A 13,830-nucleotide genomic window follows, 5' to 3' on the forward strand; every position below is an offset into this window, starting at 1 on the left:
TATTAGTCACATGCGCTGAATACAACAGGTGTAGACATTACAGTGAAATGCTTACTTACGAGCCCCTAACCAACAATGCAGTTTAAAAAAAATGTTGGGATAAAAAGTAACAAGTAATTAAAGAGCAGCAGTAAAATAACAATAGCAAGACTATATACAGGGGGGTACCAATACAGAGTCAATGTGCAGGGGCACCAGTTAGTTGAGGTAGTATGTACATGTAGGTAGAGTTATTAAAGTGACTATGCATAGATGACAGAGTAGCAGTGGTGTAAGGGGGCGGGGGGCAATGCAAATAGTCTGGGTAGCCATTTGACTAGATGTTCAGGAGTCTTATGGCTTGGGGGTAGAAGCTGTTTAGAAGCCTCTTGGACCTAGAATTGGTGCTCCGGTACCGCTTGCCGTGTGGTAGCAAAGAGAACAGTCTATGACTAGGGTGGCTGGAGTCTGACAATTTTTAGGGCCTTCCTCTGACACCGCCTGGAATAGAGGTCCTGGATGGCAGGAAGCTTTGCCCCAGTGATGTACTGGGCCGTTCACACTACCCTCTGTAGTGCCTTGTGGTCGGAGGCCGAGCAGTTGCCATACCAGGCAGTGATGCAACCAGTCAGGATGCTCTCGATGGTGCAGCTGTAGAACCTTTTGAGGATCTGAGGACCCATGCCAAATCTTTTCAGTCTCCTGAGGGGGAATAGGTTTTGTCGTGCCCTCTTCACAACTGTCTTGGTGTGCTTAGACCATGTTAGTTTGTTGGTGATGTGAACACCAAGGAACTTGAAGCTCTCAACCTGCTCCACTGCAGCCCCGTTGATGAGAATGGGGGCGTGCTTGGTCCTCTTTTTCCTGAAGTCCACAATCATCTCCTTTGGCTTGATCACGTTGAGGGAGAGGTTGTTGTCCTGGCATCACACAGCCAGGTCTTTGACCTCCTCCCTATAGGCTGTCTCGTCGTTGATCAGGCCAACCACTTATGTCATTGGAAAATGTAATGGTGTTGGGGTCGTGCCTGGCCGTGCAGTCATGAGTGAACAGGAAGTACAGCCGACTGAGCACGCACCCCCGAGGGGCCCCTGTATTGAGGATGTGTTGTTACCTACCCTTACCACCTGGGGTCAGCCCATCAGGAAGTCCAGGATCCAGTTGCAGAGGGAGGTATTTAGTCCCAGGGTCCTTAGCTTAGCTTTGAGGGCACTATGGTGTTGAGCTGTAGTCAATGAATAGCATTCTCACATAGGTGTTCCTTTTGTCCAGGTGGGAAAGGGCAGTGTGGAGTGCAATAGAGATTGCATCATCTGTGGATCTGTTGGGGAAGTATGCAAATTGGAGTGGGTCCAAGGTTTCTAGGATGATGGTTTTGATGTGAGCCATGACCAGCCTTCCAAAGCACTTCATGGCTACAGACGTGACTGCTACGGGTCGGTAGTCATTTAGGCATGTTACCTTAGTGTTCTTGGGCACAGGCACAATGGTTGTCTGCTTAAAACATGTTGGTATTACAGACTCGAACAGAGAGAGGTTGAAAATGTCAGTGAAAACACTTGCCAGTTGGTCATTTCATGCTCGCAGTACACGTCCTGGTAATCCGTCTGGCCCTGCGGCCTTGTGAATGTTGACCTGTTTAAAAGGACTCACTCACGTCGGCTGCGGAGAGCGTGATCACACAGTCTTCTGGAACAGCTGGTGCTCTCATGCATGTTTCAGTGTTATTTGTCTCGAAGCGAGCATAGAAGTAGTTTAGCTCGTCTGGTAGGCTCGTGTCACTGGGCAGCTCTCGGCTGTGCTTTCCTTTGTAGTCTGTAATGGTTTGCAAGTCCTGCCATATCCGGCGAGTGTCAGAGCCGGGGTAGTACGATTCGATCTTAGTCCTGTATTGACGCTTTGCCTGTTTGATGGTTCGTCGGAGGGCATAGTGGGATTTCTTATAAGCTTCCGGGTTAGAGTCCCGCTCCTTGAAAGCGGCAGCTCTAGCCTTTAGCTCAGTGCGGATGCTGCCTGTAATCCATGGCTTCTGGTTGGGGTATGTACGTACAGTCACTGTGGGGACGACGTCGCCGATGCACTTATTGATGAAGCCAATGACTGATGTGGTGTACTTCTCAATTCCATCGGAGGAATCCCGGAACATATATCAGTCTGTGCTAGTAAAACAGTCCTGTAGCTTAGCATCTGCTTCATCTGACCACTTTCTTATTGATCTAGGTCACTGGTGCTTCCAGCTTTAAATTTTTGCTTGTAAGCAGGAATCAGGAGGATATAATTATGGTCAGATTTGACAAATGGAGGGTGAGGGAGAGCTTTGTATGCGTCTCTGTGTGTGGGTATAGGTGGTCCAGAGTTATTTTCCTCTGGTTGCACATTTAACATGCCGATAGAAATTTGGTAAAATGGATTTAGGTTTCCCTGCATTAAAGTTCCCGGCTACTAGGAGTGTCACCTTTGGGTGAGCGTTTTCTTGTTTGCTTATGCAGGAATACAGCTCATTCATTGCTGTCTTAGTGCCAGCCTCTGACTGTGGTGGAATGTAAACAGCTACGAAGAATACGGATGAAAACTCTCAGTAGGTAGTGTGGTCTACAGCTTATAATGAGATAGTCTCGAGCTATTGCTCGCATGAGTTCCTTTGATATCGTGCAACAGCTGTTATTTACAAAAATACATAGTCCACCGCCCCTTGTCTTACCAGATGCCGCTGTTCTATCCTGCCAGTACATCGTATAACCAGCCAGCTGTTTGTTGATATTGTCGTCGTTCAGCCACGACTCCGTGAAGCATTAGATGTTAGTTTTAAAAAGTCCCGTTGGTAGTTTAATTTTCCACATAAGATTGCGCGTTTGCTAGCAGAATGGAAGGAAGTGGGGGTTTATTTGATCGCCTATGAATTCTCAGAAGGCAGCCCACCCTTTGGCCCCTCTTTCTCCGCCGCCTCTTCACGTAGATCAAGGGGATCAGGGCCTGTTCCCGAGGAAGCAGTATATCCTTTGCGTCGGGATTCTGCTAGTCTGTGGTGAGTAATCACAGTCCTGATGTCCAGAAGTTATTTTCTGTCATAAGAGACGGTAGCGGCAACATTATGTACAAAATAAGTAAAATAAATGTAAGTTACAAACAACGCAAATAAACAGATCGGCTGGGGGCACGTAAAACGCCTGCCTTCTTCTCCGGCGCCATCTTACAAAACTATGAAATAACACATATGGAATCATGTAGGAACCAAGAAATGTTAAATTAAAATATACTGCTCAAAAAAATAAAGGGAACACTTAAACAACACAATGTAACTCCAAGTCAATCACACTTCTGTGAAATCAAACTGTCCACTTAGTAAGCAACACTGATTGACAATACATTTCACATGCTGTTGTGCAAATGGAATAGACAACAGGTGGAAATTATAGGCAATTAGCAAGACACCCCCAATAAAGGAGTGGTTCTGCAGGTGGAGACCACTTCTCAGTTCCTATGCTTCCTGGCTGATGTTTTGGTCACTTTTGAATGCTGGCGGTGCTTTCACTCTAGTGGTAGCATGAGACGGAGTCTACAACCCACACAAGTGGCTCAGGTAGTGCAGCTCATCCAGGATGGCACATCAATGCGAGCTGTGGCAAGAAGGTTTGCAGTGTCTGTCAGCGTATGGATGCGCTACTAGGAGACAGGCCAGTACATCAGGAGACGTGGAGGAGGCCGTATGAGGGCAACAACCCAGCAGCAGGACCGCTACCTCCACCTTTGTGCAAGGAGGAGCAGGAGGAGCACTGCCAGAGCCCTGCAAAATGACCTCCAGCAGGCCACAAATGTGCATGCGTCTGCTCAAACGGTCAGAAACAGACTCCATGAGGGTGGTATGAGGGCCCGACATCCACAGGTGGGGGTTGTGCTTACAGCCCAACACCGTGCAGGACGTTTGGCATTTGCCAGAGAACACCAAGATTGGCAAATTCGCCACTGGTGCCCTGTGCTCTTCACAGATGAAAGCAGGTTCACACTGAGCACATGTGACAGACGTGACAGAGTCTGGAGACGCCGTGGAGAACGTTCTGCTGCCTGCAGCATCCTCCAGCATGACCGGTTTGGCGGTGGGTCAGTCATGGTGTGGGGTGGCATTTCTTTGGGGAGCGGCACAGCCCTCCATGTGCTCGCCAGAGGTAGCCTGACTGCCATTAGGTACCGAGATGAGATCCTCAGACCCCTTGTGAGACCATATGCTGGTGCGGTTGGCCCTGGGTTCCTCCTAATGCAAGACAATGCTAGACCTCATGTGGCTGGAGTGTGTCAGCAGTTCCTGCAAGAGGAAGGCATTGATGCTATGGACTGGACCTGAATCCAATTGAGCACATCTGGGACATCATGTCTCACTCCATCCACCAACGCCACATTGCACCACAGACTGTCCAGGAGTTGGCGGATGTTTTAGTCCAGGTCTGGGAGGAGATCCCTCAGGAGATCATCCGCCACCTCATCAGGAGCATGCCCAGGCGTTGTAGGGAGGTCATACAGGCACGTGGAGGCCACACACACTACTGAGCCTCATTTTGACTTGTTTTAAGGACATTACATCAAAGTTGGATCAGCCTGTAGTGTGGTTTTCCACTTTAATTTTGAGTGTGACTCCAAATCCAGACCTCCATGGGTTGATAAATTGGAGTTCCATTGATTATTTTTGTGTGATTTTGTTGTCAGCACATTCAACTATGTAAAGAAAAAAGTATTTAATAAGATTATTTATTTCATTCAGATCTAGGATGTGTTGTTTAAGTGTTCCCTTAATTTTTTTGAGCAGTGTATATTTTATATGTGAGATTCTTCAAAATAGCCACACTTTGCACACTCTTGGCACTCTCTCAACCAGCTTCACTTGGAATGCTTTTCCAACAGAGTTCCCACATATGCTGAGCACTTGTTGGATGCTTTTTCTTCACTGTGCGGTCTGACTCATCCCAAACCATCACAATTTGGTTGAGGTCGGGGGATTGTGGAGGCCAGGTCATCTGTTGCGGCACTCCCATCACTCTCCTTCTTGGTAAAATAGCCCTTACAAAGCCTGGAGGTGTGTTGGGTCAATGTCCTGTTGAAAAACAAATGATAGTCCCACTAAGCCCAAACCAGATGGGATGGCGTATTGCTGCAGAATGCTGTAGTAGCCACGCTGGTTAAGTGTGCCTTGATTTCTAAATAAATCACTGACAGTGTCACCAACAAAGCACTCCCACACATCCTCCTCCATGCTTTACGGTGGGAAATACACATGCAGACATTATCCGTTCACCCACAGCGCGTCTCACAAAGACACGGGGGTTGGAACCAAAAATCTCCAATTTGGCCTCCAGACCAAAGGACAGATTTCCACTGGTCTAATGTCCATTGCTCGTGTTTCTTGGCCCAAGCAAGTCTCTTCTTCTTATTGGTGTCCTTTAGTAGTGGTTTCTTTGCAGAAATTCAACCATGAAGCCCTGATTCACAGTCTCCTCTGAACAGTTGATGTTGAGATGTGTCTGTTACTTGAACCCTGTGAAGAATTTATATGGGCGCAATTTCAGAGGTTGGTAACTAATGAACATATCCTCTGCAGCAGAGGTAACTCTGGGTCTTCCTTTCCTGTGGAGGTCCTCATGAGAGCCAGCTTCATCATAGCGCTTGATGGTTTTTGCGACTGCATTTGAAGAAACTTTCAAAGTTCTTGAAATTTTCCGTATTGACTGACCTTCATGTCTTAAAGTAATGATGGAATGTCGTTTCTCTTTGCTTATTTGAGCTGTTCTTGCCCTAATATGGACTTGGTTTTTTACCAAATAGGGCCATCTTCTGTATACTACCCCTACCTTGTCACAACACAACTGATTGGCTCAAATGCATTAAGGAAAGAAATTCCACAAATTAACTTTTAAGAAGACACACCTGTTAATTGAAATGCATTTGAGGCGACAACCTCATGAAGCTGGTTGAGAGAATGTCAAGAGTGTGCAAAGCTGTCATCAAGGCAAAGGGTGGCTACTTTGAAGAATCTCAAATATATTTTGATTTGTTTAACACTTTTTTTGGTTACTACATGATTCCATATGTGTTATTTCATAGTTTTGATGTCTTCACTATTAATTGTACAAAGTAGAAAATTGTGAAAATAAAGAAAAACCCTTGAATGAGTAGATGTAAAACTTTTGATCGGAGGTGTAGTTAACCTACTGCTGTCCCTACAATAATACAGGTCTACTGCTGTACAGTGGCATTGGTACAATGTCACAAGTCCCTATAATAATACAGGTCTACTGCTGTACAGTGGCATTGGTACAATGTCACAAGTCCCTATAATAATACAGGTCTACTGCTGTACAGTGGCATTGGTACAATGTCACAAGTCCCTATAATAATACAGGTCTACTGCTGTACAGTGGCATTGGTACAATGTCACAAGTCCCTACAATAATACAGGTCTACTGCTGTACAGTGGCATTGGTACAATGTCACAAGTCCCTACAATAACCCAGGTCTACTGATGTACAGTGGCATTGGTACAATGTCACAAGTCCCTACAATAACCCAGGTCTACTGCTGTACAGTGACATTGGTACAATGTCACACGTCCCTACAATAACCCAGGTCTACTGATGTACAGTGGCATTGATACAATGTCACAAGTGCCTACAATACAGGTAGATGTTGTCTAAAGACATGTTGTATTACATGGAGTATAATCATTTACAATTAACCCAGAACTCAAATCTGGCGTAATTTGGTCAGATGCCCAATTATGTTTCTGTGTTGTTTTCTGTCCAGGAGAGATTAGGACCATAATAAAGAGCTGGTGATCTAGACCAGAGGGGTAGGCTATGTCACAAAAGCAGGTACGGACCTAAGCTCTTGAGTCCCTTCATCCTCTCTCGGAGCACGCTGTTCTCTTCCAGTAGTAGTCTATAGCTGCTCCCTCCAATGCTGCTGCCCTCCTCCCTGGCCTCTCTGGCCTTAGCCTCGCCCCCGCCGGGGTCGTAGATACGATAGGGCCCTTTTCCTTCCATCGCCACTGATTCACTTACCAGGCATGGTGCTGGGAACTGGAGGAACAACAGAACAGAAACATCAATAGGAAAGAACCAATAGAAAAAGAGAGGCAGAGCTGTGTGGGAGGTTCCAGTTAGGGAATGTGTTTTGACTGTGCTCAGTAACTTTTGTTACAGTACGGGGAAATAGGCCCATGTCATGTTTATCGTTTGTGATGAGAGAACCTAGACTTTAGTAGCCTGATCCCAGATCTGTTTGTGCTATCATGTCAACTCCATGGCATGGCAATGAATGACAAGGAGTTGACAAACAGATCTGGGACCAGGCTAAGTCAATAGCTCTAGCACACAAGGCTAAGGGGAAAACTAATAGACATTGAGATGATCTTTAGCCTGATATTACAAAACGCAAACCTCATACTACCTCCTCCAGGAGGAGAAGTACCAACCTCCTACAGGAGGAGAAGTACCAACCTCCTACTCCCTCATATACAGTGCATTCTGGAAATATTCAGACCCCTTCACTTTCCACATTTTGTTACGGTACAGCCTTATTCTAAAATGTATTTAATAACTTTTTTTCTAAATCAATCTACACACAATTCCCCATAATGACAAAGTGAACAGGTTTTTAGAAATGTTTGCAAATTTAAAATAAAAAACAGAAATACCTTATTTACATAAGTATTCAGACCCTTCGCTATGAGACTCGAAATTGAGCTCAGGTTTCCATTGACCATCCTAGAAATGTTTCTACAACTTGGAGTCCACCTGTAGTAAATTCAATTGATTGGACATTATTTGGAAAGACACACACCTGTCTATATAAGGTCCCACAGTTGACAGTGCATGTCAGAGCAAAAACCAAACCATGAGGTCGAAGGAATTATCCGTAGAGCTCAGAGACAGGATTGTGTCGAGGCACAGATCTGGGAAAGGGTACCAAAAATTTCTGCAGCATTGAAGGTCTCCAAGAACACAGTGCCCTCCATCATTGTTAAAATGGAAGAAGTTTGGAACCACCAAGACTCTTCCTAGAGCTGGCTGCCCGGACAAACTGAGCAATATGGGGAGAAGGGCCCTGGTCAGGGAGGTGACCAAGAACCCGATGGTCACTGACAGAGCTCCAGAGTTCATCTATGGAAATTGGAGAACCTTCCAGAAGGACAACTATCTTTGTAGCACTCCACCAATCAGGCCTTTATGGTAGAGTGGCCAGACGGAATCCACGCCTTACTAAAAGGCACGACAGCCTGCTTGGAATTTTCCCAAAAGGCACCTAAAGACTCGCAGACCATAAGAAACAAGATTCTCTGGTCTGATGAAACCAAGATGGAACTCTTTGACCTGAATGCCAAGCGTTATGTCTGGAGGAAACCTGGCACTATCCCTACGGTGAAGCATGGTGGTGGCAGCATCATGCTGTGGGGATGTTTTTCTGCGGCAGGGACTGGGAGACTAGTCAGAATCGAGGGAAAGATGAACGGAGCAAAGTACAGAGAGCTCCCTGATGAAAACCTGCTCCAGAGCGCTCAGGACCTCAGACTGCGGCGAAGGTTCACCTTCCAACAGGACAACAACCCTAAGAACACAGCCAAGACAACACAAGAGTGGCTTTGGGACAAGTCTCTGAATGTCCTTGAGTGGCCCAGTCAGAGCCAGGACTTGAACCCGATCGAACATCTCTGGAGAGACCTGAAAATATCTGTGCAACGACACTCCCCATCCAACCTGACAGAGCTTGAGAGGATCTGCAGAGAAGACTAGGAGAAACTCCCCAAATACAGGTGCCAAGCTTGTAGTGTCATACCCAAGAAGACTTGAGGCTGTAATCGTTGCCAAAGGTGCTTCAACAAAGTACTGAGTAAAGGGTCTGAATACTTATGTAAATGTGGTATGTAAGTCTTTAAAAAAAAAATCTAAATAATTCATACACATTTGCAAAGATTTCTAAAAGCCTGTTTTTGCTCTGTCATTATGGGGTATTGTGTGTAGATTGATAAAGAAAAAACCCCAATGTAATCTATTTTAGAATAAGGCTGTAACGTAAACAAAATGTGGAAAAAGTCAAGGTGTCTAAATACTTTCCGAATGGCTGTAGGAGAAGTTTGGTTACATAAAAAGCATTGTTTTGGTTTCCCACTCTAAACCATTTACAATGCAGAGTCACATTAGAATGTCGCCAAAGGGGACTTCTGTAAAAGCTATTTCAGGACACAATCATTTAAATGTGTAACTTACAAACACTGATGTGGTCAAGTCATTGAGTGATAACAACGTTGTAAAAATGCTATTAAAATGCCACACTGGAGAATGCCTGAAAAATGACCATGCAATATTAAAAACTGAACTTCCAGCCAGACAGATGAGAAATAAAAGACATTGTACAGTAGTAACCAGACGATTAGATAAACACTAGCTAGTGCAGTTGATCTCAGTTGCAAAATAGAATAATGAAATGAAAGACAATATATTATTTTAGAAAACGCCATCATTCAAACTGGATGTTGTCATGAGATGTGATGACGTCCACCGAGAGTCCCGACAACACCACAACATGACCCAACTCACTCTGTCTTTTCGGCTTTTCTTTCTTCGTTCATTATTGCTTAGAAGAAGAGACGGCTAAAGTATCCAGTCCAGAAAACAGTCACTGATTAGATGTCAAGCGAGAACAACATATCTCGCGGTTCTGTAGTTAGGAGCGACATCCCATAGTTACACTGCTGGCTTAACTAACGATACAATTATGGCTAGCCATGAAGCTAGCTAGCTAACGTTAGTCATTTCAGTTGCTATGCTAAGATGCCGAAAAACCATTAGCTAGTTATCGTCAGCTAACAAAGCAGCAAATCGGACTGTATAGCAAGCTAAATGATAGCTAATTCGCGTTAGCTAACGTTATATCTAAGTGAAAGTATTTCTAAAAGATAACGACCTGGCTAACAATGTCATGCAAATTATAGCTAACATGACAAAATATATATTGGATAGCAAACTAACTAGTCATTTGCTACGTATCAAAACCAGTGTCTGATTCCAGACAACGTAGCTAGCCAACTTTCTATCAATTTCATGGTAAACAAAGAGACCTTTGGCTTATGTTAGCTACCTTTCTGCTTCAGTGGCTCCATCGATTTACCCAGACACCAATTGCGGAAGTGGTCTCTGCTGTAACCTGGGAAATTCCACCTCGCTGTCGTTTGATGTTGTAAACAGTTGTGGTTGACAAGCGGGCCGACCAATGCAGAAGCTTGACACAGGCTGGTTTAATATTTTAAAAAACAGTGCAGTGTTTTGCTCCAAACATTGGTAGCTCAGGGATTGATTGGGGGGGCATGGATGACTGCAGCCAGAGCAAGGCTTGAACCAGTGACCTTAAAGCTAGAATCCTTAGTTGAAACAATAACAAAGCCGTCAACCAGCCTCTGGTTTGGTAAAAAACTGAGGGATGGACCTGGAGACATGTAACCACTCTCAAATTCATAGACAGAGCTATAGATGCATGGACTGACCGTCCATGATACCACAATTATGATTTGAACCATGTTATGAGGCTATACAGTGTGTGTTTAAATTTATGTTTACAAACATTGGTGTAAAACAAATATATATTTTGGGTTGAGATGGGGTACAACTGTTGAACTAATCTCATGAAGTGTTTATAAATGATATTCTTCAAGAATCAATGGGTATATATAATTAATTTATGAGTCCCACAAAATATGTAGCAACTAAGGAGTTTAGCTATAAGCTCCGCACCTCTAGGCAGAGGCTGTAGTACAGTCACAGACTTCATTACTCCTTTATAGCTCCACACCTCTAGGGAGAGGCTGTAGTACAGTCACAGACTTCATTACTACTCCACACCTCTAGGGAGAGGCTGTAGTACAGTCACAGACTTCATTACTACTCGACACCTCTAGGGAGAGGCTGTAGTACAGTCACAGACTTCATTACTACTCCACACCTCTAGGGAGAGGCTGTAGTACAGTCACAGACTTCATTACTCCTTTATAGCTCCACACCTCTAGGGAGAGGCTGTAGTACAGTCACAGACTTCATTACTCCTTTATAGCTCCACACCTCTAGGGAGAGGCTGTAGTACAGTCACAGACTTCATTACTACTCCACACCTCTAGGCAGAGGCTGTAGTACAGTCACAGACTTCATTACTACTCCACACCTCTCGGGAGAGGCTGTAGTACAGTCACAGACTTCATTACTACTCCACACCTCTAGGCAGAGGCTGTAGTACAGTCACAGACTTCATTACTACTCCACACCTCTAGGGAGAGGCTGTAGTACAGTCACAGACTTCATTACTACTCCACACCTCTAGGGAGAGGCTGTAGTACAGTCACAGACTTCATTACTCCTTTATAGCTCCACACCTCTAGGGAGAGGCTGTAGTACAGTCACAGACTTCATTACTCCTTTATAGCTCCACACCTCTAGGCAGAGGCTGTAGTACAGTCACAGACTTCATTACTACTCCACACCTCTAGGGAGAGGCTGTAGTACAGTCACAGACTTCATTACTACTTTATAGCTCCACACCTCTAGGGAGAGGCTGTAGTACAGTCACAGACTTCACTACTCCTTTATAGCTCCACACCTCTAGGGAGAGGCTGTAGTACAGTCACAGACTTCATTACTCCTTTATAGCTCCGCACCTCTAGGGAGAGGCTGTAGTACAGTCACAGACTTCAGTACTACTCCACACCTCTAGGCAGAGGCTGTAGTACAGTCACAGACTTCATTACTACTCCACACCTCTAGGCAGAGGCTGTAGTACAGTCACAGACTTCATTACTACTCCACACCTCTAGGGAGAGACTGTAGTACAGTCACAGACTTCATTACTACTTTATAGCTCCACACCTCTAGGGAGAGGCTGTAGTACAGTCACAGACTTCACTACTCCTTTATAGCTCCACACCTCTAGGGAGAGGCTGAAGTACAGTCACAGACTTCATTACTCCTTTATAGCTCCGCACCTCTAGGGAGAGGCTGAACTACAGTCACAGACTTCACTACTCCCTTAAAAGCTCTACAGGACGAATTACTATTTCTATCTATGTTCTATCCTTGCACATATGAACTCTGGGACAACCTTGATACATATACTATACTGCAGATAGGCCTATGATCAACAAAATGTGTTCTTCTGCTCAGTTATTTTCAAAGATAGGAATCTCATGATGGGTGACCTCCATATACTAGATGCAACCAAAACCAATAGAGACATCTTGTGGAAAATAAAATAATACCTAAACATGAACTGCTATTGACTAAAATAAGTGAGACACAATGCAGACCTGTCTTTACCATAGAGTTAGACAGATGACTCACCTTTGCATATGTGCCATTAAAGCGTCTGTGACAGCATGGGCTCCATTTTGAACAGTGAGGGCTGGTGGGAGGAGCTATAGGAGGACGGGCTCTTGTGTAATGGCTGGAATGGAATTAAATGGAACAGTCTCAAACATGGAAACCACATGTTTGACTCCGTTCCATTAATTACATTCCTACCATTACACAGAGTCTTTCCTCCTATAGCTCCTCACACCAGCCTCCACTGATTTTGAAGTAGTCAATTTCTTCTTCACAATTGGCTGATTTCTCCTGATGACTCGGTTGGACATGAGTCCAACAGTGTCACTAGGAGAGCTCAGCCAAGGAAGTAGGAAGTCCCAACCATTTGACTACATTAAAATGGTGGAAGCCCTCAATGGCGATGCCCATGATAATACAGTCTCTTTGCCACTAGAGGCCTCTCTCATTCTCCATGGTCTGTAGGACCTATTGGACACTATATTCAGGGTTGGGGAGTAATGTAATCTGATTACAAAAAACAGTAACTGTAATCAGTTACATTACCAGCAAAAATGTTGTAATCTGATTACAGATACTTATGAAAAACTGGATGATTACTTCTTGGATTACTTTTAAATTCCGAAAGTATGTTTTTTTTCAATGACATTCAATTCAGCATTGGAAAAAAAGCACAAGTTTAAGTTTGTTCCACCTGAGCGAGTCTGACCACAGAAACCACTATGATGACAAACCTAAGGCATTTGATCTATACTTTTTGTCTTTTAATGCCTCTTAAGGGGAAGGTAATCTGAAAGTAATCAGATTTAAAAGTTACGTTACTGATTACAATTTTGGACAGGTAACTAGTAACTGTAACGGATTACATTTAGAAAGTATCCTAGGCAACCATGGCCATAACCAGCCCTCAGAGCCAACCTTAGACCGACAAAGACTGAAAAGCTTTGTTTCCGGTATGGGGGGGCGACACAACAGTTCACTCATGTCAGTCCAGGTAACCATCATAATGGTTAAAATTTGGCACTCTGCTATCTTTTTATCCATCAAACCCAGTCAGACGGCACGCAGACAACCTAAGTTCAAACCCAGTTGAAACTAAAGACAGTTTAAGCCCGCTGAGCTAAAGCTTAATCAAATCTGTTTTTCAGCAACATACATTTTCTCGCTCTGCAAAATTTTTACATTTGGCGTTACATAACCAACAAATCGTTATATTGTGAAACAAAAAAAACCCCTGCAAAATGCTGTCTTGCTAAACAGGAATAATTTAGCTGTATTGCTTATCTTGAACATCGGCTCGCTGGTTTTGAATAGAGTAGAATAGAGTACATTAGAGTAGAATACAGTATAATAGAGTATGATAGAGTACAGTAGAGTAGAATACAGTATAATAGAGTATAATCGAGTACAGTAGAGTAGAATACAGTATAATAGAGTAGAATAGACTACAGTAGAGTTGAATACAGTATAATAGAGTAGAATGGAGTACAGTAAAGTTGAATAC

The 13,830-nt window shown here is 44.1% G+C and overlaps 1 protein-coding gene across 9 annotated transcripts in view; it reads right to left on the minus strand.

Annotated features, from left to right (window-relative positions):
- LOC106612295 (TNFAIP3-interacting protein 1) overlaps positions 1–13,830 on the minus strand; it is a 31,573-nt gene that overhangs the window by 14,424 nt on the left and 3,319 nt on the right. For 7 of the 9 annotated variants that reach the window (XM_014213330.2, XM_045724237.1, XM_045724236.1 and 4 more), the window contains exons 1-2: positions 10,102–10,270; positions 6,845–7,043 (exon numbers count right to left, since the gene is read on the minus strand). In XM_014213330.2, coding sequence (XP_014068805.1) covers positions 6,845–7,007 — 163 coding nt within the window. In that variant the 5' untranslated portion in view covers positions 7,008–7,043; positions 10,102–10,270. Of the gene's footprint in view, positions 1–6,844; positions 7,044–9,560; positions 9,615–10,101; positions 10,271–13,830 lie in introns of those variants that run through there. The other 2 variants (XM_014213326.2, XM_014213325.2) reach the window with 2 other exon arrangements.

Source organism: Salmo salar, chromosome ssa09 (genome assembly GCF_905237065.1).
Source record: "Salmo salar chromosome ssa09, Ssal_v3.1, whole genome shotgun sequence".
Taxonomy (NCBI): Eukaryota; Metazoa; Chordata; class Actinopteri; order Salmoniformes; family Salmonidae; genus Salmo; species Salmo salar.